The sequence below is a fragment of the Drosophila virilis genome, chromosome 5 (assembly GCF_030788295.1).
Source record: "Drosophila virilis strain 15010-1051.87 chromosome 5, Dvir_AGI_RSII-ME, whole genome shotgun sequence".
In the NCBI taxonomy this organism is placed as follows: Eukaryota; Metazoa; Arthropoda; class Insecta; order Diptera; family Drosophilidae; genus Drosophila; species Drosophila virilis.
Window position 1 is genome coordinate 8,023,547 of NC_091547.1, and position 22,613 is coordinate 8,046,159.

The 22,613-nt window shown below is 37.8% G+C and overlaps 1 protein-coding gene across 4 annotated transcripts; it reads right to left on the reverse strand.

The window, feature by feature from the left end:
- Positions 1 to 1,377: 1,377 nt before the first annotated feature.
- Positions 1,378 to 22,560, reverse strand: Amph (amphiphysin). Of its 4 annotated transcripts, none has more exons than XM_032436076.2 (9): positions 22,096 to 22,558; positions 5,869 to 6,004; positions 5,508 to 5,803; positions 5,266 to 5,436; positions 5,118 to 5,199; positions 4,927 to 5,052; positions 3,327 to 3,836; positions 1,772 to 1,914; positions 1,378 to 1,618 (listed from the first exon to the last, which is right to left on the reverse strand). In XM_032436076.2, exons 1-9 carry the CDS (start codon positions 22,162 to 22,164, stop codon positions 1,538 to 1,540), a joined length of 1,614 nt encoding a protein of 537 aa, XP_032291967.1. In that variant the 5' UTR covers positions 22,165 to 22,558; the 3' UTR covers positions 1,378 to 1,537. The 4 variants fall into 4 exon arrangements, with proteins under 4 accessions (XP_032291967.1, XP_032291966.1, XP_002050741.2 ...); XM_032436075.2 differs by having other exon boundaries at positions 3,327 to 3,896; positions 22,096 to 22,555; XM_002050705.4 differs by lacking the exon at positions 3,327 to 3,836 and having other exon boundaries at positions 22,096 to 22,554.
- Between the last annotated feature and the right edge of the window lie 53 nt (positions 22,561 to 22,613).

Below are 22,613 nucleotides of genomic sequence, written 5' to 3' on the forward strand. Positions count from 1 at the left end.
GTGGCCAGCTTTTCAATTATTTTGCGTTTGAAATGGGGTGACCATCGATGAATTTAAAAGCAAAACTTTAACGGAAATATTCTGTGACATTTTTAAACTTTAATATAAATTGCAACGTTTTGAATTTATCTCACATATAATCACATGTATGTAAAATACATATAAAACAAACCAGATCACATGCAAAAGGTTAAGTAAGCCCCATCTGCTCATTTTTGAAACAAATTCTTGTTTTTTTTGTTTAATCTATGTTTTATTTGATTTCTGTAAATTATTATCATTTGTTCAATGTGTTCATGCGATAAATAAATGTTTAAATTAATTAAATAATATTAAAATAATAACTTTACAGTACAGATTTCAAAGAAAACAAACTTTTGCAATTTCGGCTGGCAAACAAGCTTCAAACTGGATATCAATCTATTCGATTTGTATAAACAAAAATAATAAAAAAAAAGAATGGATCTGTTAGTGACTATTGGCTTGTTCTCAATGTTATAAAGCTGGCGCTAAGTTGTGTATTTCGAGAGTTTTACTCGGTTGCTTTAACTAAATAACAGCTACAAATTAGTATTTAATTTAAATGAATAAAAAACAATTTAATGCCGTATTCCGATTTACCAATGAAATGCCAACAAAAAAAAAAGAAAATAGGTAACTTCTGTTGTCCCATTTCGCTTTGCTTCTTGCATTCCAAAACACTCGATTGACTATAAAAAACTCGTACTACATATGTTTTGCAAAATACATAATATACAAAAGGATATCTTTCTCTCGGCTGGCAAACATGCTTGAAACATGTTTCTTATCGAGTGATATGCGTTAAATTGTTCGTCTTTAACTTTTTTGATTTTAACAGATTACAAATTAGATACATTTTGTTCGTGTTAATTATGAGCACAATAATAGATTTAACAAATAATATATATATATATATATATATATATATATATATATATATATATATATATATACGTATGTGTATGATGTTTATGATTTTAGATTTGTTTATGTTTTGTTTTTGTTTTTGTTTTTGTTTAGGCTTACAGCTAGGAAAATAATATTTCTGAAACATTCTCAAAATATATATTTTGTGTGCAATCATTTCTCAACAATAATAATAGCAATAATAATAATAATAATAGTAATAATAGTTAATGTTTGGAAGCACTGCTTTAACAAATACAAGACTCCTGTTTATTGCATACGAATTCAAACACGAATTTAAAATAATCCAAACAATAAATTTGACAAAAAGAAAAAACCACAGGTTCTTATGGACATGACAAAAAAAAAAGAGGCGTCGCAGCGCTGTGTATAAATTTGGCCGAAAGTTAAGTTTGTTCATCGAAATTTGTAAAATGTGTGTAAAATGTATTTTTGTTTTTTTTTTTTTTTTGTATATAATTGTATAACAAAAATTGTGGGTTGAAGTTGGTGTTGTTGTTGTTCTTGTTGTTCTTGTTGTTGTTGTTGTTGCATGTTTTTTTCTTATTAGTTGTTGCATTTATCCCGTCATCGTCGCGGCGTCAGCTTTTCAAATGGGACGCGTAAAGTTGGCCGGAAAGAGGCCCTTCTCGTTTGTGCCCTCCTTTTGACCCATTAGCCAGCCTTCCTCCTGTAAATTGTTAATAAAAAACTACATTCAATAAAGACAAGTAGTGAAATTCTATACACATTTAACTCGGGAGGGTTGACTAGCGGCATGCACAATAATTGGAACTGAAGTGGCATTCAAATAGTTGTGTGTGTCGACCTAAATTAGTTTTACCTGATCCTCGGGATCATCATACTCGATGACGCGTATGGTATCGCCAATTTCAAAGCTCAGCTCGTCGACATCTTCCTTAACGTAGCCATAGGTCGCCTTCACGCGATATAGCACACCAGGTGGCAAATCAGCGGTGTTGGCATCTGTGAATAAAAATCCGGTATAAATAAACAAAAGGGTTTCATTGCCATAAATAACTTATTAGTTGTACATCGAAGGTATGCATAACTCAATTTGTAATTTTAGTGCACAAAAGCAAGAACAGAACTTGCTGTTAATGTGGTATATAAAAACTCGCAGCCTGTATGGGTTAGTCGGGTTTTAATAGAGGTAGCTTTGCTAGTAGTACATCGTCAACAGCTCCATCCATCCATAAATACAAAAGACTTAAGCAGCGAACGTGCAAGCGGTGTTTAAATGGTGATCAAAATGAATGAGTACGACTTACGACTAAAAACCTACTTGCTGTAGCCACCTGCAACCAGTTTTATATTTTTGTTTTATTTATTATCTTTTTGCTCTTACCAACAATTTGCCACTTATTACTAGCGCAGCATTATCATAAATGTGTGTGTGTGTGTGTGCGTATTTACTATAATTTTGTATACCCAACTATTTGTGAGAATGATAACGATATGTACAAGCATATTGTAAGGTCATAGAAATGCGTTATAATAATATGAGACGAGTGAAAACAAATAGTTTAAGATGTGCTAAACGTGCATTTCAAAGTAAACAGCAGCTGGTGGCGCCATCTGTTGCCGAGTGGCCGAATTACAAGGCTTGCTCTAAGTTTAAAGCCAAGATTTACTAAAATATCTCAAATTTGAACAGCTGTGTTTAGTTTGAAACGCAACCAGTATGCTTCGCATTGATGCTAAAAATTTATATACTTGTATGCTGAGCATGAGATAAAGGACTCGACAGCTCGTTGACTGCCCCCAGAATCGAACGGGATAAGTAATACAGCTTATATAATATGATATATATATTAAAGATACGCCCGAAACGCACATGCTTTGGCCCGTTGTATACAATTTTGCGGTTAAACAATACGAATACAGATACAGACATCATAACAGAAACTGAAGCATTTAAGAGATACAATATACAATAGACAAGCCGCTGTCAGACGCTCAGGCTCTATCGGGCAACCAAAACATATATAGCTCCATTTCAATAAATGGAGCATACTACAGAGAATTGTGTTCAAGTGGTGGATGGATTGGATTGATTGGTGGTTGGTGCCCAACAAGAGACGTCAAAACGACAGACAGACACACAAGTGTAGAGAAATGCACAGACAGACCCAGTTTGTAATTGTTTTTTGTTTTTTTTTTGTATTGTTTTGTTTTGTTTGGAGTAGATCGTAGATTGGACGCTTACTCACCCTGGGGCACCTCGTAGATGCGTTCGTCATCTTCGTCGAAGGGATTCTTATTAAAATGCTTATTAACAGTTTGGCTATTAACTAATTGTTTTTGGCTATCGCTAACTGTTTCTGTATCTGTAACTGAGTGCGTTGCATTTGTGTTTGTTGTTGTTGTTTCTTTACCTAATTTCTTTTGCTTATGCTCCTCAAGCGAACTCGAATTGCCATTGGCATTCGCCTGGCCATCCGGCAGCTCCTTTGGCTGTTTGCCCGGCTCTTTGGCTGTGACTGTGCCTGTGCTGTTGCCTGTGCTGTTGCCTGTCGTCGTGTTGTTGGCCGTATTGTTGCTGCCGTGTGTTGTTGCTGTCGCATTTGTTGCCGGCTGCTGCTCGTTATTGTTGCCATTCAATGTGCTTGTTATTGTTGTGGTTGTTGTCGTTGTTGTTGTTGTTTCCTTGCCATCTGTTGTCACCTCACTGATTGTCTCCTCTGTCTTGGCTGCTGTTCCTGTTCCTGTTCCTGCTGCTGTTGTTGTCGTTGTATTGGCATTCGGGCTGCTCAGCTCAGCGTGGTCCACGAGCTTTGTTGCTGTGATGCCATTAGTTGTGCCTGCTGCTCCTGCGGCTGCCTTCTCCAGCCGCAGCACGGGACTGCGCGGTGGCTCTGAAAGCTGTGCCGACTCTGGCGTCGGTTCTGGCGTTGAAGAAACTGAATCAAATCGTGGCTCAACCATGGACGAGCTTGTGGATGTTGCTATTTGGTTTTTGTTTTTGTTTTTGTTTTTTTTTTTTTATATACGTTGATATTGATTTTGTTGCATGTTTTGTTTTGTTTTTTTAATGTGTGGTGTTTGTTGTTGTTAATTTTTATATATATTTTTTTTGGGTAGGGTTAGCATCATTCCAACAAAAACAATACATTTTAATTCATAATAAAAAAGAGAAAAGAACGTAAAGTAAAAATAGTTATATAACTGAACACATGCATTGTTATGGGCACTTGGATAGAAGTTGAAAGTTTTTCTTGTCCGATTTGTCAAAGTAAAAAGCGACAGCAAACAACATTCCATTTGTCTCTCACGACTATATATCAAAGAAAATTTGTATCAAATGCAGTGCTCAAAATTATCGTCTTGATTTAATCAAGCAAACTAAATAAATAGTATTTATTAACTACTTAATTAGACCAGACCGCATTACATATACAAAAAATACAAGAGAAACATTTTTACATGTTTTAGTTCGAAGCGCGTCAACAAATGGAATGTGGAACGTTAATCAAATTAGTCTGGCGACAACTAACAAATTTTACTTATAAATTGCCAAAAACTAGAAAAAAAAATATCGTTTAAATTTTGCATAAACATATAATATGGTGCATAGAATAGATAATATATGAAATATATATATACAAATATTTTATATATTGTGTATAATATTGAGTTCTTTTTTTTTTTTTTTTTTTTGGTATTTTTATACATCAAATAAAAAAGGATAAAGAAGTTGGGAATTTATTTTACACTTTGGCGATGTGTAATGCAAATATTTTTTTTTTTACAGTTTTGAGCAATTTATAATTTATATTTTTGGTTTTTTTATTGAAAGGAAAAGAAGCGAAAAAAAAAAAAAACGAAATAAAAAACGTAAATGCGTAAGATTTCATAAATATCGAAAACAAAAAAAAAAACAAAAAAACGAATAATCAAACTCGAAAATAGTTTCAGTTCTTTTTAGATAGTATCTGTAGCTGAGAAACACGCCCCTCGGGGGCGTTTACTACTTACGACTGTTGGCCAGACTGGAGCCACCGTTTGTGGTGATTTGATTCTGATAGTTGCTGTTGTTGGCATTGGCGTTATTCAGTTTATTTACTGGCGATTGCACTGGACTCGACGTCTTGATAGCATTTACTGTTGTGGCACACAGAACATTATTAGTTTAGATGGAGTATATGAGGGCTGTTACAAGAACTTACTTGTTTGTTTGCGCAGCGTATTTGAGCCACGTTGCGATTCTGTAGCCAGTTTGTCAACAATTGCCTCAAGTTCCGCATAGATCTATGACAATATGCATGTAAATATCATTGGGGTATATTCTATATGAGTGCATATCGTTTCGCCTACCTTGGCCGTTTCATTGTGGAACACCTGCTCCGTGGCGAACAGTGTCTGCAAATTGGTAACCAAAAATAATATTCTCGAATCGTAGAGGGCGGGCAGCTCATCGTGCAGTTCCGTATTCAAAATTTCGTAGGTGCGACGTGCCTCCTCCAATTGTTCACGACCTTTGGTAAGCTACATATGTGGCATGGAACAAAGCAAACAATTCGTTTAGAATTCTCAACTAGTTAAATGCAACGGCATACCTTAACATCATCCTTCCGCTTGTTGGCATTGGCCTGCAGATTCTGGAACGAATGACGTTGGCCATCGTAGTCGATGAGCTTGCGATTGCGTTTCTCCACTTTCTTCTTCATCTCGGGAAACTGTCCGGTGTATGTGTTAAGCGGTATCAGCACCTGATCACCCAGTTTGTGTGCAAAGTCCAGCCACAAGCTCTCCGAGGCGGCAGTTTGTGCTTGCAGTGCATCATAGCCGCTCCACTGTGGCTCATAGATTTCGCAAACGGCATCCATCAGCGACTTTGAGGCGGTTTGTGCGGCTACAAAACGAATAGAAAGAGTTCAAATTTAATGTTGAGCAGTTGCATAGCGAGTCAAGACTTACCGCGTATGCATCTTATGTAGTTATTAAACTCCTTTTGTAATTTATTGGCATTTGTTTGTTGGCGATTGAAATTATTCAAATGATCATCAAAGATCTCATCTGCGGTGCGATCAACTTTGCCCAAGTTTTGTAGAATCTGCAAGTGTAGGACAAATACGAATTTAATAACCAGTTACAGACGGATCAAGTGTGTTTGTGTGGGTGTAGACCAAGGTCATTGATAAACTGGCTTAAAGTGTGGGCTGTAGCTCTGTTCAAGCCCGACCACGTAATCTCAGCCCAATTACCACTGTAGTGGCAACATATTTCATTTGCACTTAGCACACACACACACACACACACACACACACAGTCACACACACATTGTAGCCAACAAATGGCGCATTTATAAATAAGAAAAATCATTTGGCAAGCATTGCCTGTGCCCGGCTAAGTTTTTGTTCAGTTTTTTACATGTCTGAACTCGCAAAAAATAGCATAGAAAAGAGGAACAGACCAACAACAACAAAGCCAACAAAGAACAAAAAAAAAATGAGTAGAAGACGAAGACAATTTAGCAAAGCGCTAAATCTGTTGCCACATGGCTGTCCACATCCAAATTGGGGTTAAGAACGCAATTCGGACGGCTGCCTCCGGTCAATTTGCGGCTGCAGATACTTAAGAAGATGAAAATGACCAAACTGGAATGTGGCAAGCGGTGAGCGGCAAGGGGCAGGAGGCAGGCGGCGTGTTGATAAGTTGTCAATTGCTGACACAACCTTGTAACAGTTTTTCAGAAACACCCACGCCGCAAATGTGACCCCACACATACAGGGAACTGAAACAGACAATAAAGGAGACTGCACAGATGTAGAGAGAGAGAGAGAGAGCGAGAGAGAGTGTGTGTGACAGAGAGAGCGCGACAATTAACTGTGTCACAGCCACAAGCTGTAACACGCTGCGTATACGCAACGCAACATTTAGCTGGGCAACTTTTTCGCTAGCCACAAGGCTAATAAGCCACAACTTTGGCAAATATTTGAGCCTAGATAAGAGATAGCTAATCAACATTCTTAACAAATTTTGAGATAGAAATTATAGACTTAGACAAACAGCTAAGATAATTCGTGATGGGCCAAAACACGCTTGCAACTGTGTCGAGTGAGAGCGCGCAGTGCGTACTTCCTCCATAGGAAATGTTACCTTAAACACACGTATGCCATACGCATATCAAATTAGGCACAGGTGGATGTAAGCGTCAAAATCGTAAAGACAACAAACATGACGAAGCTCAAATGCCCTTGCAAATGAGTGCTAAGGAAAATGTTTACGACGATTGGCTTACATTTGAAATTAAAGTGCTTTGGTTGCCAGGAATAGTTGTTCTTATAGAAGCTAGAACAATTATAATTTAAAAAAAATATATGATTCATTATTTTAAGAATCTATAATTAAATAGATGCACAGCATTCAATGGCAGCATGTTGAATTTCATGCATTGAATTTGAGTTGAGTTGAGTTTTATATTCTATTAATTCATTTAAAATTTTATTAATTTAAGAAATCTGCGTCCATGATCTTTTGCTATTAGAAAAACTTTTCCAAAACGGAACGAAATAAAAAACAATTTTTAGAAATTAAAATTTATTTATGCATTGATAAATCTTCAGCATTTTAGGAAGCGTGTACGGATATGGAAAGTTTTGAATGTTGCTCATAAAATTTGTTTAAATAGTCCAGATACCAAATATGACAACATAACCTTTTTTTCAGCCAACAAATAAGGTAAATACTTTTATTAGCCAAGATTCGACAGCCCAAAAAGATGATGGACTTGAGTTTCATTCAATAAATGTAAAATGTTGCTGCTATTTTCTGCCTTTCGCTCAGTGTATATCACATATATAATATTGCTATGGTCACATTCAACAAGTGTAGCTCACACACATAAAAACCTTTTATGGGCACACTGACCAGCACACACACGACTTTATTGTGGGTAGCTTCCCAGCAACTTGTTGACGCATTTGATGACCATTTTTGTAACTGAAACCCGGCAAAAGCGACAAGAACGAGCCAAGACTTAACTGTACGAATGCTTTTTTTGATTTTGTTATTGTTATTGTTAACCTTAATTGGTTCGACGTAGACTGCAGTTACATACACACAACTATCGGATATGCCCACGTGTAGAAATCTTTCAGCCACATGCAACGTGCGGCTTGTGGGCGTTGCGTGGTCTTTAAATATTGTTTGTTGCCAAGGCTCAAAGTTTTATTAATAAGCACGCAAACAGATTTATTATCAATTTCATTGTCAATTAGCTCCCCAGCTGGCCCCAACTTCTATGCAAATAGATATGATTGCGTTATTGGCGAATGATTGGACTTTGTGTGGTTATCGAGGCGGCGACCGTAGTCAGAGGCCTTTTCAACTGCCGCCGAGCAGGTCTCAGAGCATTTGGCATGCGTCCTTCTCCAAATAGATATATATATATATAATACGAGTATATATAGAAATATCTATTTTGTTTAAAGTTTGCGTCATCGTACTCTCCCAGCCACGTACGATATATATATAGAGCATATGCATATATCTAGCGTGTGTCATTTATTTAAAAATCATATGTGCCATCTCTCGCACTGACTGTCGCCATATGTACGCATACGATATATATATAACCATAGACAAGATGTGGTCCAAAACAGTTTATTTGGCTATTGGCTAATGGCACACAACATGCAACATGTGCGTAGACGAGCATAAACGTGGGCTAAGCTTTTGGCCACAAGCCAGACACCAAGCTCTGCCGCCGGGGCGTAGCAGGGGGCGTGGGCGTACAGAGGAGTCACAGACAAGCAACAAGCAGCAATCGATGACAACATCAGCAATAACAACAGCCTACAAGATACCAGATACCAGATGCATAAGTATCTTGTAGCTGCAAAATAATTCAACTTTCAAAAAGTGCAATACATAAATATAAATCGAAGCAAGAGTAGACAATACACACACACACACACACACACACACACATAGGCACGCCCATCAAGATGGGCTGGCAAACAAAAGTAAAGTGCAGCAGCCGACATATTGTTAAGGCGGGCTGTGCAAAGGGGGAGGGGAGGGCGCGGAGCTAGCTGGCAAGCGTTGGCCCAGTTTATAAGCAATCTACAGACAGCTACAAGACAAATAAAAAAAGCAAGAGAGAGAAAAAGCGAAAGAGAAAGAAGCCAAAGCCAAAGGTTGGCTACGAACCCCAGTTACCATCTAGAAATATCCAAACTATTTTCGGTACATAACTATGTCAAAGATCAGGCAAAATATGCATTCAGTATTTTAGCTTGCAATTTAAGAACCATCTCAAGCACTAAACAATATACCCCAGCTGCTGGGCAATCCGTTTCGAGGGTATGCGAAATGGCAACGTCAGCTAAACTAGAAATTATTGTAGATACAACAAGTTGAGCATGGCAAGAGAGACAATACAAAAAAAAAGGGAATATTAAACATAAACAGGCAACAGACAACAGACAATAAAAACAATTGTGAAAAAAAAAACAAAGTTTGTAGAAATTGCTGCCGCCGGCAAAAGTGCGAGACAAGCGAGTGAGTGCAAGGGAAGAGCGGGCAGGGGAAGTGCAGGAGGAGAGCGCAGCAAATGAATAAGAGAAATGATGGCTATGGAAAAATGTGCCACGACCAGAGAACGGTGTCAGAGCAGAGTTGCCGACTGCCACGCCCACAAGGCAAACGCGCATGGCCTCGCCTAGCGGCAAAGTTGAGGCCGTCGACAAGTGCCGCCTGGTTTAATAACATGCAAGCTGTGCATGTAATCCGGCTATGTGTGTGTGTGTGTGTGTGTGTGGAGACCTAACCTATTACCACAAAAGCACATTTTTAGCTAGTTGCCCGCGGTTAGCGGTAAAAGCAAAAAAACTCTCCATATATGTAAGCATGATAGACACCAATGGTGACAGCAAGAGAGAGAAAAAAAAAACGGTTGTTGTGGGCAGCAACCGGTTCTTGATTGAGCCCCCACATCCCCCCCTCCCCTCCCTGCTCGCAGGCAATAAGTCATATGACTTAAACTGATCTGAGATCAAGTTGGCAGCAAAAACAACAAAACATGCGAAGAGAGCAAAAACAACAATTTGCACTGAGCTGAGAACAGATCGTATATCTTGTTAGTAATAGTCATTAAATCATGATTTGCTAGAAATGAGAAAGCGCTAAAATAAAAAATAAACAAGCTAATTAAAAAAGTGCACAAAAACCAACATTTTCCAGAAGAGTTCAATTTGGAAATAAGTTTATAGAAATGCGAGAAGCTACATCCGCATTAGAAACCGAACGGCCAATTAGCTGGTCAAGCAGAAATCGCTTTTGATAGTTATTACTGGGATATGCCCAAGCGTTATCAAGCCAACTTGGCCTCCAGACAGGGCTTTACAACATCCATAAACTGGCATGAGATATTTCATTTGCCTGAAGCCAATTTGACAACTTATTTGGGATAGGAAATTGAGAGAGACTTCAGTTTGAAGTAGTTGATTATGCTCAGAAATCGATTGCAAGTTAAAATTAAATAAACTAAGAGTCTAGTTGTGTATGCCCGACTGGGAGATACCCTAGACTTTTTGCCAACAACACAAATTGCAGCTTGCGCGAGACGGAGGAGTAGGGAGTGGCATATATATATACATATACTCTATTGGCTCGCAGATGCTTTCAGCTGCCTGTTACATACATTCACAAAAAACCTATATACCCTCTTGGAGGGTATACAAATGGCGAAGAGAAAAACCGCACTGAACTCTGGATCGAGGCTATGAAAACGCACATACTATACATAATTTTGTATAATATAGACATGTATGTTAATTAAAGCATTTCATTGCGCAATCGAATTCGAATTCGATTTGTTTATGCGACGTTTTCAACTTTGGCTTCATTTGCTTAATTTCTTTCAATACTCTTTCTCCCTGTCTCCCTCTCTCTCTCTCTCTCTCCCTCTCTCTGGCATCGTTTGGGCTTTCTTTCGCGGTCGATGCGACTTTATCGCTTTAAGCTTAAGCAAGTGGAAAGTGAAACTCGGTAGAAAGTTCGACTGAAATGCCCAAAGAAAATAAATAATATTTATCTATGCTAGAGTCCCCACAGCCGTTGTCTCCCTCTCTCTCATGATTTATCTATTAGCATTAGTTATAACTAGACAAAAGATATATATATATATATATATATATATATATATATAGACAAGCAGTTGACAAATTGCTGTTACCTTTGGCTGAGCAATAAATTAAGTTTGTTTATGATTTGAAAGAATAGAGTTTGGCTAATTGAAACATGGGAAACAAAGGGAGAAACTTTCAGTTACGTAAGTCCAAAGAATTTGGCTAAAAAGAACTGGCTAAACTGGCAACCTGTTGCTGTTTGTATAGCCAGACATATAAACAAGATACAATAAACAAAAACAAAAACTGTCCCCAACGGAAATAGGCGGCGTCTCACACACACACACACACACACACTCTCACACACACGTGGCGTAAATGTTCATAATGACATAAAATAATGGAAAACCTGTCTAAGCCTGTCTAAATACATCGTTAATATCTGCGCTTGCTACGAGCATTCGAAAGGTAACAAAAAAAAAAAAATTTTGCTGCGATTATTAACAATTTCTTGGCATTTCATTCAATAATTATTTGAATTTTTTTTTTCAATTTTTTTTTTTTAACTTAATTGTGCTTGGGCTTTTCTCCACATTTTTCTGGCGTGCACATTATTTTTGTTGAATTGATTTTGTTGCTTGTTAAGCTTGTTGTTTATCTAACCTGCTCGGCATTACGCTTTGCAATTAGCTTTACACGTTTTCTATTTATTCGAAAAACATTTCACTACGCATTTAGTTGGTCAACAGTCGATGGCATGGATTGAAGTGATTTTGTTTGGCTTCATCGAAAGACTGTCAAATGCAATTAGCCCAGTTAAAAGCGCAGCCGTAAATCAATTTACTGCATTTACACACAGCCCAAAAACCGAAGAACAAGAACAAAATTAAATACATATGCAAATAGGTATTATCTGTCTTATGGAAACATACATATGTGCATATAATGTATACGTGCATTTAGTATAATTACGCTGTGCTGTGCTGTGCTGGCTAATAAGAAATGCAAATATTTTTGCCAACTGCAAAGAATTTACTGGGCCAAGACATGTGGAGACAAATGTGTGTGTAAAAGCTTTTGCTGTGAGCGGAGAGTATACAAGAAAGAGTGAGTGGGAAAGAGAGCGAGTGAGAGATTTGAGTGAGGCGCGCACATGTTTACACTGCGAGAAAAATATGGGTATATTGATAATATAATTTTTTTTTTTCCTACTAATAATTACAATTTTTTGAGTACCTTGTGTTTTCTACCAAGCGAAAGACTGTGAAGGTAGTGTATAATTACAATGTTTTGTAGTTATATTTATACACAAAGAATAATTACTAATTATTAATTGCTTTGACTAAATTCTCCGCTCAATAGCCACAATATCAGCTAAAAATCTAACTCTATTGATTCGCTGCTCGTTCTTAGGTTTCTCGAAGCATTTAGGAATATCTATCTTTATATATTTCTATTTTCAAGATTAAGTTTTACTCTTAAATATTTCCCAATATCTAATTCGTTTACAATTCGTTATCGTATGGAAATTTTACGTTATATAACCGAAAATCATTAAGAAAACAAAAACAATTTTCAATTTGTCAATTAAATAATTAGCGCACATTAACTTATCGTTAATCTTCAACCAATACATACACGCATATTTCTTCATGTGTATTCAAATTTTGTTTATTTTCTTTTATTTTTGGCAGAAACGTGAAAAATGTGACGCTGCTGCGCCGATATATAAAAATTAGCTCAAAATACACGCACACACATTTATATATATATAGTATATAGTATATTCTACAGAGTTTTGCGGCCGGACAATGCCATAGACGTATTGTCGTTATATAAGTCTTTGTGGTCGTGCCCAGGCATATGATAGAGCCATGCTAATCAATCACAAGCTATTGAGAATATTTATATGTATATATATATATCGATAAGTATGCATTATATATGCTATCTGTGAGGTACTTTGCATGTCTCTCCCTCTCCCTCTCCCTCTCTCTGCCTCTCTCTTCTGTTGCCCGGCAATGCGGTCAAATCATGAGCTCACACTTAGCACATGTCTCATTATGAACTAACACAGTGTCATTTATAGTTAGTTAGTGCGACTTAGGAAACCTTTTTCAGGCCATTCGTTGTCGTATTTTGCTGTATCTTCTAACTCGAATCTGTGTCGCTGTCGCTTCACAATGCTGTGCAAATGAAAGATTTGGCTGTTGCTTCAACGGCAACAGGTAGACACCACATCTAGACACTATATCAGGCATTGAGCTGGGCTTTGTTTTGGCACGTGATTTGCATAGATATCAGAGCCAAAATCAAAGTAGTCAACGGCACGTGACGCTGCATGACGCAGCTCAACGATATGTTGGGCAATCAAATAGTACGCACCATTAAAACCGAACATGCGAGTAAACAAAAAATGAATGTACAAATGGTACTTTGGTTTTTAGCTTGTTTTTTTTTTCGATTTTTAGATGAACTTTATGGTTTACAATTTGGTAGATTTGTTGTTTGCTGAACTGTGGAAAGCGGGTCAAGAGCAACAAATACAAATTGTCGGAGAAAAACAAATTGTGTGGCTAACCAAACAAACTATTCGAATATTTTAGAGCGCCAGACAGAAAATGTTGATTTTCAACGCTGCGAAAGCGGAAGACAGGCCTACCTTGAATTGATGAAAATCGCATAGAAAGGCGAGCTTTTCGTGTTTCACTCAACTGTATATATAATTGTAGTTATTTACTACAGATAGAGATAGAGAGAGATAAAGATATGTAGATATAAGAAGACAGAGAAAGAGAGAGAGAGAGGGAGAGGCGGATTGATAAATAGAGATGGATAGAGTGGAATTCATATTAGAGGAAGGGCCAAAAGGTAGCTCTTCTCTCAATATTGCAAGTGCATATATTTTAAATAGTTTCTTGTGCGTATTAATTTAAAAAAAAATATATAATAACGATGTGCACCTATGGAGAAACCATTGACCACAGCAAATTTAGATTGTTTAATATTTAGATAAGTAATTCTAAATAGAATTTCAATAAAAATAAAAACTTCTGGAAGTTCATGCATAAGCGTGTGACCAACTTGGCCGCAAATTAGATATTGTACACCAATTGTGGTCTCAAAATGGAAAGTTTATGCTTAAACATAGGTTATCAAAGGCGTACATATAGACATATATATTCTACAAATAACTATTCTACACTCAACATGTCTTTATCAATTTAATTTAACAGAAACATGACTTGTACACAAAACAATTCACACCTAATCATAATAATATAGTCGAAATCTGAGGCAGCAGCTCCATGCGTAAATTAAAAGAATAAAACGGTATGGCCATAAAATCATTGAATTGGCAACAGGCCACCAAAAATATAAAATAAAAAAGCTGTATAACACGAAAAGGGCAATCGACAAAAGATACCCCGAGAATTGCGCAACGGGCAGCGTTTCCGTATGGCACGGGTCGTAAGTACTCGCCCGTGCTGGACGCTTCATGTGCTGATAACGCAAAATTCCATTACAAAAAATAATTGTGACGACTTATCAGCTAGCAAATGGCCAAAAGCAAATCTACAAGATAACCGAACGCTACTTGCCAGCGCCTTTTTTCCTTTGACTTCGCGCTCGGCTTCATGGCTAAAACCACACGAGCATATGTTTTCATATATTTTGCTTTCCATGAAGATGGGCAAAGTGGCAAAAAAGAAAAAAGTGTGCCACAAAAGATTTCGTGCATGCCTAATAAATAGTCTGAGCCCAATTATACTCTGTGCTGGTGTGTGTGTGTGTGAGTGTGTGTTGGTTTTCGCGTCGTGTCAGGAAATTTCGCTGTCGGAGCTGCGCATAAATAGACAAGTCGACGCTTTGCACGCATCGCTACCGATTGACAATTTGATTGGCACGCCCCCAACTCTTTTGGTACATTATATAAATAATGAAAAGCAAAAAAAAAAAAAAAGTCAGTGAACTGCTCCTAATTGTTAAAGGCTCAGCTCAGCTGGCTGTAAGAAACATAAATATCTGCGCCAACATATTTTCCACTTGATCGATGCCACCAAATGGCTTACAAGGCAAACACCTGATGCCGCCGTCATGTGAGTGTGTAAGTGTGTGTATGTGTGTAGGAATGCACAACAACTACAACAAATAGTTACACACACACACACACACACACACACATGCCAAGCTGAAGCACTTTTGGGCCCAGTCAACTACAAAACATCGGCGCAGCCAACGGGCCAGCCAATTGGCAATTTCAATTTATTTACATTGAATTCAAAAATTTCAAATTGCATTTACAAGCAACGAGTTACGTATCTGGAATTGCATTAGCCAAACGCATTGCGAACGCAATTGTCGTTAAATGTATGCGATTCGAGTGCAGCCGTTTGTATCTTTTGTGCAGCAGAGATTGAAATTGTCTTACCTGCAATGAGATAATAATGCGAAAAGCCAAAAGACCGCATTAGGGGGAAAAAAATGAACGAAACAAATAATATAAATGAATTTTATGCAGACAAGTTAAACAGAGATAAGCCCAAAACGTGATAGCAAGCGCTATAAAAAGAAATAATTTCTCCACTATTATAATCTATTATAATCTTACTAAGATAGTTAATTAATTTGAACAGCTGCGAATTTGCGAATGTGTTCATGTATTGGTGAAGGCGCCTATGTATTAGTGTGCTTTCGCTGTGCGAAGCTTTTCGGCAACTGCATGCCTGTCTATGAAGAACTTTGAGCTTTTGAATACTTAGCGTATGTGTGTTGTGTGCGTGAGCTGGGGTCAAGGAAATTGCAGGAAAGTGTAACATAAGATAAAGCATACCATCACAAAAACTACTACGCATAGAAACAGACAGACGAACAGGCGGACATGGTTTTATTAACTCGTCTGTAGATGCTTACCTAGAATATATATACTTTATGGGTTCGGCTCAAAAGTAGCCTTACACACAAACACATGTATATAATTGATTTAAAAATATCACAGATATAATATATATAATATAAGAGCTAGTAACAGAGCTTAGCTTACGTGCAACAATCACATCTTGTGTGCACTGTTATTATCAACGAAAACTAACCGCTGTTGTAATTAAATGTCAAGTAAATCTCATTGAAATTAACGATGCCTACGCCTGCGTCTGCATTTCCGTTTTCACATCCCCTCAGCCGCCCCCATGTCCGCTCCCTCGTTACGGCTTATTACATAAAGCAATTGAGCGCTGAGCAAATTGAAAACGACGGCAACCTTCAGAGCTGGCGAGCACTCTGACAATGGCCCGTGGTACGAATTTGGTGCAGTTATGATTGCACTCTAACAATTGTCCCTGATTGCCGTTGCCGGTTGCAGTCAACGGTTGTGCAACACGAAGGTTGCCACAGCCTGGCCCCTGCCCGCCATGGTTTTCCAGGTGCGGATTCGTTAAGCCGGCGATTTGTGAGCTATGCTAATTTTTGTGTGTGTGTGTGTGTTTTTTTTTGTTTGCCAAGTTCCACTTGCGATGCATTCGGGCGTAACAAAAAGCGAAAATGCAAAAAAAAAAAAAATGCATAGCAGAGAGAAAAATTGAGCACTTAGCAATTAAACGAAATTAGGCAAACGCTTGCTGCGGGGCGTATACGTAATATTGTTGCAAGAATTGCAGCAGGCAGGGCCGGAGCCTCAAGTTCGCAGGGAATTGCGAATTGGCGAAAGCCCAAGAAAGTTGCCACTTGATTAGCCACATTTAACGACTCAATTAAGCCAGGAGCGCGACGACAAGGGGTAAGGCGCTGCGGGGGGGTGGAGGGGGGTAGGGGCTGGTCTGTTTATGATATTTGCATTTGATATTTATAAACGTTGATTGCATAAGCTGAAACGCAGTTTGCGGCTAGAAACCGGTTTGCTACAGCTATTGTGAATTTTGTTATTTGGTAGCCAACAACAATAACTGGCAACTGGCAGCACTTTCGCGCAAATATACACACATACATATACACAAGGTATATATTCATAATCATGTTTACAGGGTGCTTAAAACAAAGCCAAATCCAAATGCTTCCCAGGCCAGCGCATCCAGCTCTGTGTGTGCACACTTTTATCTGCCACTTGCATTATTCTCTATGGCATTCACAAAATGTGGAACAATATCCAAGCGAATCGCGTGCCAGTATCCGAGCTGCACAGTCCCCGCCGCCGGCCCCAGCCCCAGCCACCTGCTCATGTGACACAGCTTTTGTTCTAGGGCAGAGTTTTCTCTAGTTTTCACATTTCCGCAGACAATAGCCAGCGCTATTGAAATTCATTCGGCTATAGAGTTTCACATGGGAATACGTACTCAAGCATTTGTACTAAATAAATAAACAAAAAAAAGAACATTGCATACGCACATAAATAAACACAAAACACCTAGTGTAGGCGCTGATAATACTGATAAACTTTTTAAATTACCTCCATAAAAAATAGAAAAGAGCAACACATTCGTCAGAAGTGGAGTGAGTAAGCGCCTAACTAGTATTTCATGGCTTTCTATTAAAAAAAAAGTATTTACATCATTTACCAAAGTTCATTAATTAAGAGGCAATAAAGTTCTCATTAGTATATATATTCGCAGCTGTTCAAATATATATATACATATAACAATTTATTAAATTAATTGCAGCTAAAACAAAAGCATTTGCCCTAAAAAGTACGTGTGCTAGATATTAAATCTAAAATTCTCGGAATATTTTGTGCTTTTAGCATTTCCACAGATAAGTATAATTAATGCATTTGTCATAAATTTCCTTTACTCAATAAACAATTTGGCGCCAGTTCATTGATTTTGGCATAATGCAAAATTATAGTGTGCCAATCGAGTATAAAGTATTTCAAGATGTTGCCAAAACGCAAAATGGCTGTCAAAACTGAACAGTCAAGGCTAATCCCATATATATATATATATATATATTTATATAGTTTGAGTTAACATCATCGATTCAATCACACGATCATGTTAATTGCATTAAGTTAGGTTCTATGTTGATTTGTCATTGTTTCTCTTGCTGTTGTCGTTGTATTCGTGCGAGCGCAGCTAATAAAAAGTTAACAACACCAAATTACGTATACGACCTGTGGAGCACTGCGAACCGTAATTGACCTTGCCAAACACTTCAAAATGTGGCTGTTCGCTTGGCATGCTTATTATATTTGTTATTGTTTTTCTTTTTTTTTTATTTTGTGGATATTTTTATTAAAGTTGCACAGCGCAAAAAAGGTGTTGATAATGAATTCAAGCCAAACGATCGAAAGCTTTAGATGAATACGCGCAGAGTTCATGCCGCGGCACTTGAACCTCACAGAATATCTAGTTGAGGATTTCAATTTCTCTGAGCTATTGAAGAAATGTCCGTTGTTGTGGCTGCTGGACAATTGCATTGCATTAAATGAAATCAAATGAAATGATGTAAAATGAAATGAATCAAGTGAAGTGCCGCCGATAAATGTCTAAACGTAATTCAATTGTTATGCAATCAGTCGAGTGACGCGACATATTCCATAAAAGAAAACTTCGAGGAGTGAAAAAATTGAAAAGAAATATATATGCTAGTATATAATAAATATGAAAACGTTTCCCACATTGCGCAGTCGTCACTTTGCGTTGATTATTATTGTTGGCAATTTCTATAATTGAATTTTTTAATAAGCTCGCCTCGCCACAAATACCCCATAATCAAATGGCTTACAGCACGAACACACACACACAGACAGAGAGACACACACACACAAGAGCCTATTATCAGTGCACAAATTGTATGCGAAGTATCTGTGTGTGTATCTGTATCTGTCTGCGACACAGCCTCGTATCTCTATACGCATACTCCAATCGAGTATTCGTAATCTGTTGTCTGCTCGATTGAGGCACTTCATACACGATCTGCAGTTGGGTTAACACCCCCCATTTTTGTCTGGTTGGGGGCGTACGCGCTGCACCTGCTAATCAATATGTCCGAATCAATGAAAGCCAGCCAAGCGTATCGTCAAAATAAATATTTATAATATCTGTAACTCAAGTCGCTGCTTTTGATTTTTGGTTACAAACTGCTGGCGCTTCAGTAAATTGTGCTCAACTCAATTTTCAAACAGTTCCAAGTATTTATTTAATTGCTTGTTTATTGTAAGCTTTGGCCACGTTTCGAATACGATTCGATTTCGGGTATAGTCTTAGCTTCTGGGTTTTGGATTACTGTAACGACAGTACTTCATGTTTGCGCCTGGGAAAACAGAAAGCACTCGACACAATCTAAAACATTCCTATGTATTGAATTATTGTTTTTGGTAAGCTTAATACTTGTATATAAAGAATTGCCAGTCTTTAGAGTATCTGGGTTTTATTTCGCTTTAAGTTTGCCCAAATTTCGTGCAATTTTTTACCCTCGAAAAGTTGTTTGTCTAGGTTTCTGATAATTCAATAATTAGAAAAAATCTTTAAGTGAACAGTTCAAAGCTTATTTAATCTCTTTGCTTACTATTATTTTGTTGTTTAAAGTGCCTTTTTACGCAATCTTGTTTCAGCCAAATACAATTGACATTTAAAGAGGGGCCGAGGCAGCAGCAGAAGACGAGACTGAAATACGGCAACGACATACACGAAGTTCAATATGCAACAGGCAAGTTTGTGAGTTTCTATAAATTGAGCTGCCAATAAAATGTCAATCGCTGACTGCAGTTCAGCTGCCAAAGAGAGGGGCAGAGGGTAGGGGAGGGGAATAGTTGATAGTGAACAACAACTAAGTGAAAAGCAAATTTTGGCAGCTGTTGCGGGACGCGCTTAAAAATAGCAACAAAAATGCGAGACAGCAGCGCGGGCGAAATTTCGCAAAATAAAGAAGAAGAAAAAACAACGCATACAACAAACTCAAAATGAAATTAAATAAATTCAAATAAAATTACTTATGCGATAGAAAAGCGTTTTGGGTAGCTTTTGCGCAAAAATGTATGTATACAAAATCGAAGGCGGCAGCTACGACAGCCAGCACATAGAGTTATAAAACAAAAGATACATTTGTATCTATAGAGAATGGAAGAGTGAGGAGCGCAGAGAGAGGCGTCTCTATTTAAAGATTGACTGCCAGGCGACATTTTTCACGTACGGATACGTTGTTGGGCCATTCACGCACCCAAAATGAAAATGTATCTAGGCATACGTATGTGTATCTTGTAGTTATGCGACGAATGTGTGTTGCGATTTGACAAGTTTTCTCTAAAGCAAATGCCGTGTCTTCTACTCGTCTACGGTCTTCTTTGCTGGGGCGCACAGCAGACTGTTCTCTCTCTCTCTCACCCTCTCTCTTTCTTACTGTATCTCTATCTCTCGTGTATTACATATTGTACATTTATTGAAATGAGCACACAATGCGCAAATACAAAGCGCCGGGCAGCGAAACGTGCTCAGTACAAACTAGTCTATAATTTTAAAAATAAACTCTACGCAAATTATGAAATATCCCACTCTTCTTCTTCTTTCTGCACTCTGCACAAATTAGAAAAGAAAAAGAGCAAATTAGAACATTTAGAAATTTTCGGATATGCATGTAAAAACGAATGTATGCTTCTTTAGAAATTTACAGTACAGTGAACACTCGCCAAGTAGAGCGTTTCCCTGCCAGTAGTAATTCCAATAAGAATGCGAACAAAATCTTCAATTCTTCAAAAAACCGAACTTTATTCGAAGTTAATAGATTAAAAAAGTTAAAATACTTAAGATATAAAGCGGCAAATTTAAATGGGAACTTTTAAATAATTCGAATAGGATAATATCCAATAAGAAAATTGCCTGAAAGTTAATTTTTTTTTTAATAAAAAATGTTTAAAAAGGAAACAGATTAGATATATATGAAGTTTATAGATTAAAAAAGTTCATATATCTAAGACACTAAAAAAAAGAAATCGGAACTTTTCCTCTTTCCAATAAGAACATCTCGAACATTCACTGTATTACAGTTAATACGAATGCGTAATCTATTCTAATTACAATTCCAGGAAATACTAAGTGAATAGCGTGAATCGACTGGCTGCACTGACTAGATTTAAAAATACATTGAAAAACCTGCAATACGACATTTAGAAAAGGCCCAAAGAATTTGTTCAAGTTTAATGACCAACACGAGCGCATCCCAAAGAGCATAGAAAATACCAACGAACTTTAGAAATCCAACTGTAAATGCCAAGCAGACACACACACACAGACAAACACTCACAGAGAGACAGATGGGGAGCGTGTAAGAGAGACAGCAGCAAATCAATACAACGAAATAGTGAGGCACTAGAAAGAAAAAGCATCATTCAGAGCTTAGATTACAGCATTTTCTGGCAGCTTTGGAATGCTGTTTTGGCTGTGGCCGAAAACTTGTTTACAAGACATCGCGACGTGCCAACGAGTGGGTCAAAATGCAGCTCTTTTACACTCATTTATATGCATATGTATATGTGTGCGTGCATTGACATTCACATTAAAGCTGAACAGCCGCTCCTGGACCAATGCTTGAGCGCCAAACTTTCACTTGTGCACGCAGCGGCGGCAAAGATGAAACAAGAGCAGCATAAAACAAGAGGAGACAGCCAGAGCCGAAGCTTTGAGCGTAGCCAGAAACTTGATCGCCCAACAAAAAGAAAGAAAGAAACAAAAAAAAAAACAGAAAAGAGAAGAGAAGAGAAGAGCTTGCAATTGCAGCGCCCTAGCGAGACGACAGGTGGCGTTGGAGCATCTTCTGTGACAGCTATGTGTATAACATTTACAACAGTTATACATATACATAACTGTATATATGTGCATATGTATGTAAAAGTTGTTTGTACTTTCTTTTGCTCTAGCATATGTGTGTGTGTGTGTTTATAGAGCTTCTGATTGTACGCAGACAGCCGCTCCATTGGAAATAGGACAGGGACACGACCCCCAAGCAAGGGTATTACAGTTGGGCGCACGAGTGGGCGGTATTTGTGCAACACACGCCCTAGAAAATGTCACAGATTTCTTGCCCCAATTGCTTAACTGCCTCCAACAAATGCATACATATATCGTATTTAGTAATGACAGCTTACCTTCTCCTTGGCACGTCCAGCGTGTTTTTGCATAGATTTAGCCAGCATTATGCCTTTATTTTCGGACATTCAATTAACGGCAGCAACAATAACAATTGAATTACTGAAGGAGCAGCAATCTGTATGTGTGTGTGTTGTGTGTTTGTGTGTGATATTTGTATATGCACTGCTGGTGTTCAGAAAATATAAAGATTTCTGATTTGGCACAATACACTGTGTGAAACGAGAAGAAAGAACTCTTTCCGTTTTTTTATTTTTTTTTGGGGAAATTTTAAATGCACATTTAACACACGACAGCGGGCCACAATTTGTATTTGTATAACGTTGCTATTTTTATGCGATTTGGCCGCGTTAGTAGCACTCGAAAGTCACGAAATAATGGCACGTAGGCGCGCGACTGCGACTTCAGGTGTGTCTTCGAACTTGACGCTGCTGCAGACGGAACGGGACTCATTTATTTATTTATAATTTATAATGTTTACACTCAAACAATGTCGATATTCGGTCGTGTATCGATA

Excerpts from the sequence above, each read along its gene's own strand:
- Amph (XM_032436075.2), bottom strand. The coding sequence starts at position 22,164 with ATGTCCGAAAATAAAGGCATAATGCTGGCTAAATCTATGCAAAAACAC. Across the intron at positions 5,053-5,117 it reads TACGCTGCGCAAACAAACAA|TAAATGCTATCAAGACGTCG; the intron begins GTAAGTTCTTGT and ends GTGCCACAACAG. Across the intron at positions 3,897-4,926 it reads CTCCAGTCTGGCCAACAGTC|CAACATCCACAAGCTCGTCC; the intron begins GTAAGTAGTAAA and ends AAAACCAAATAG.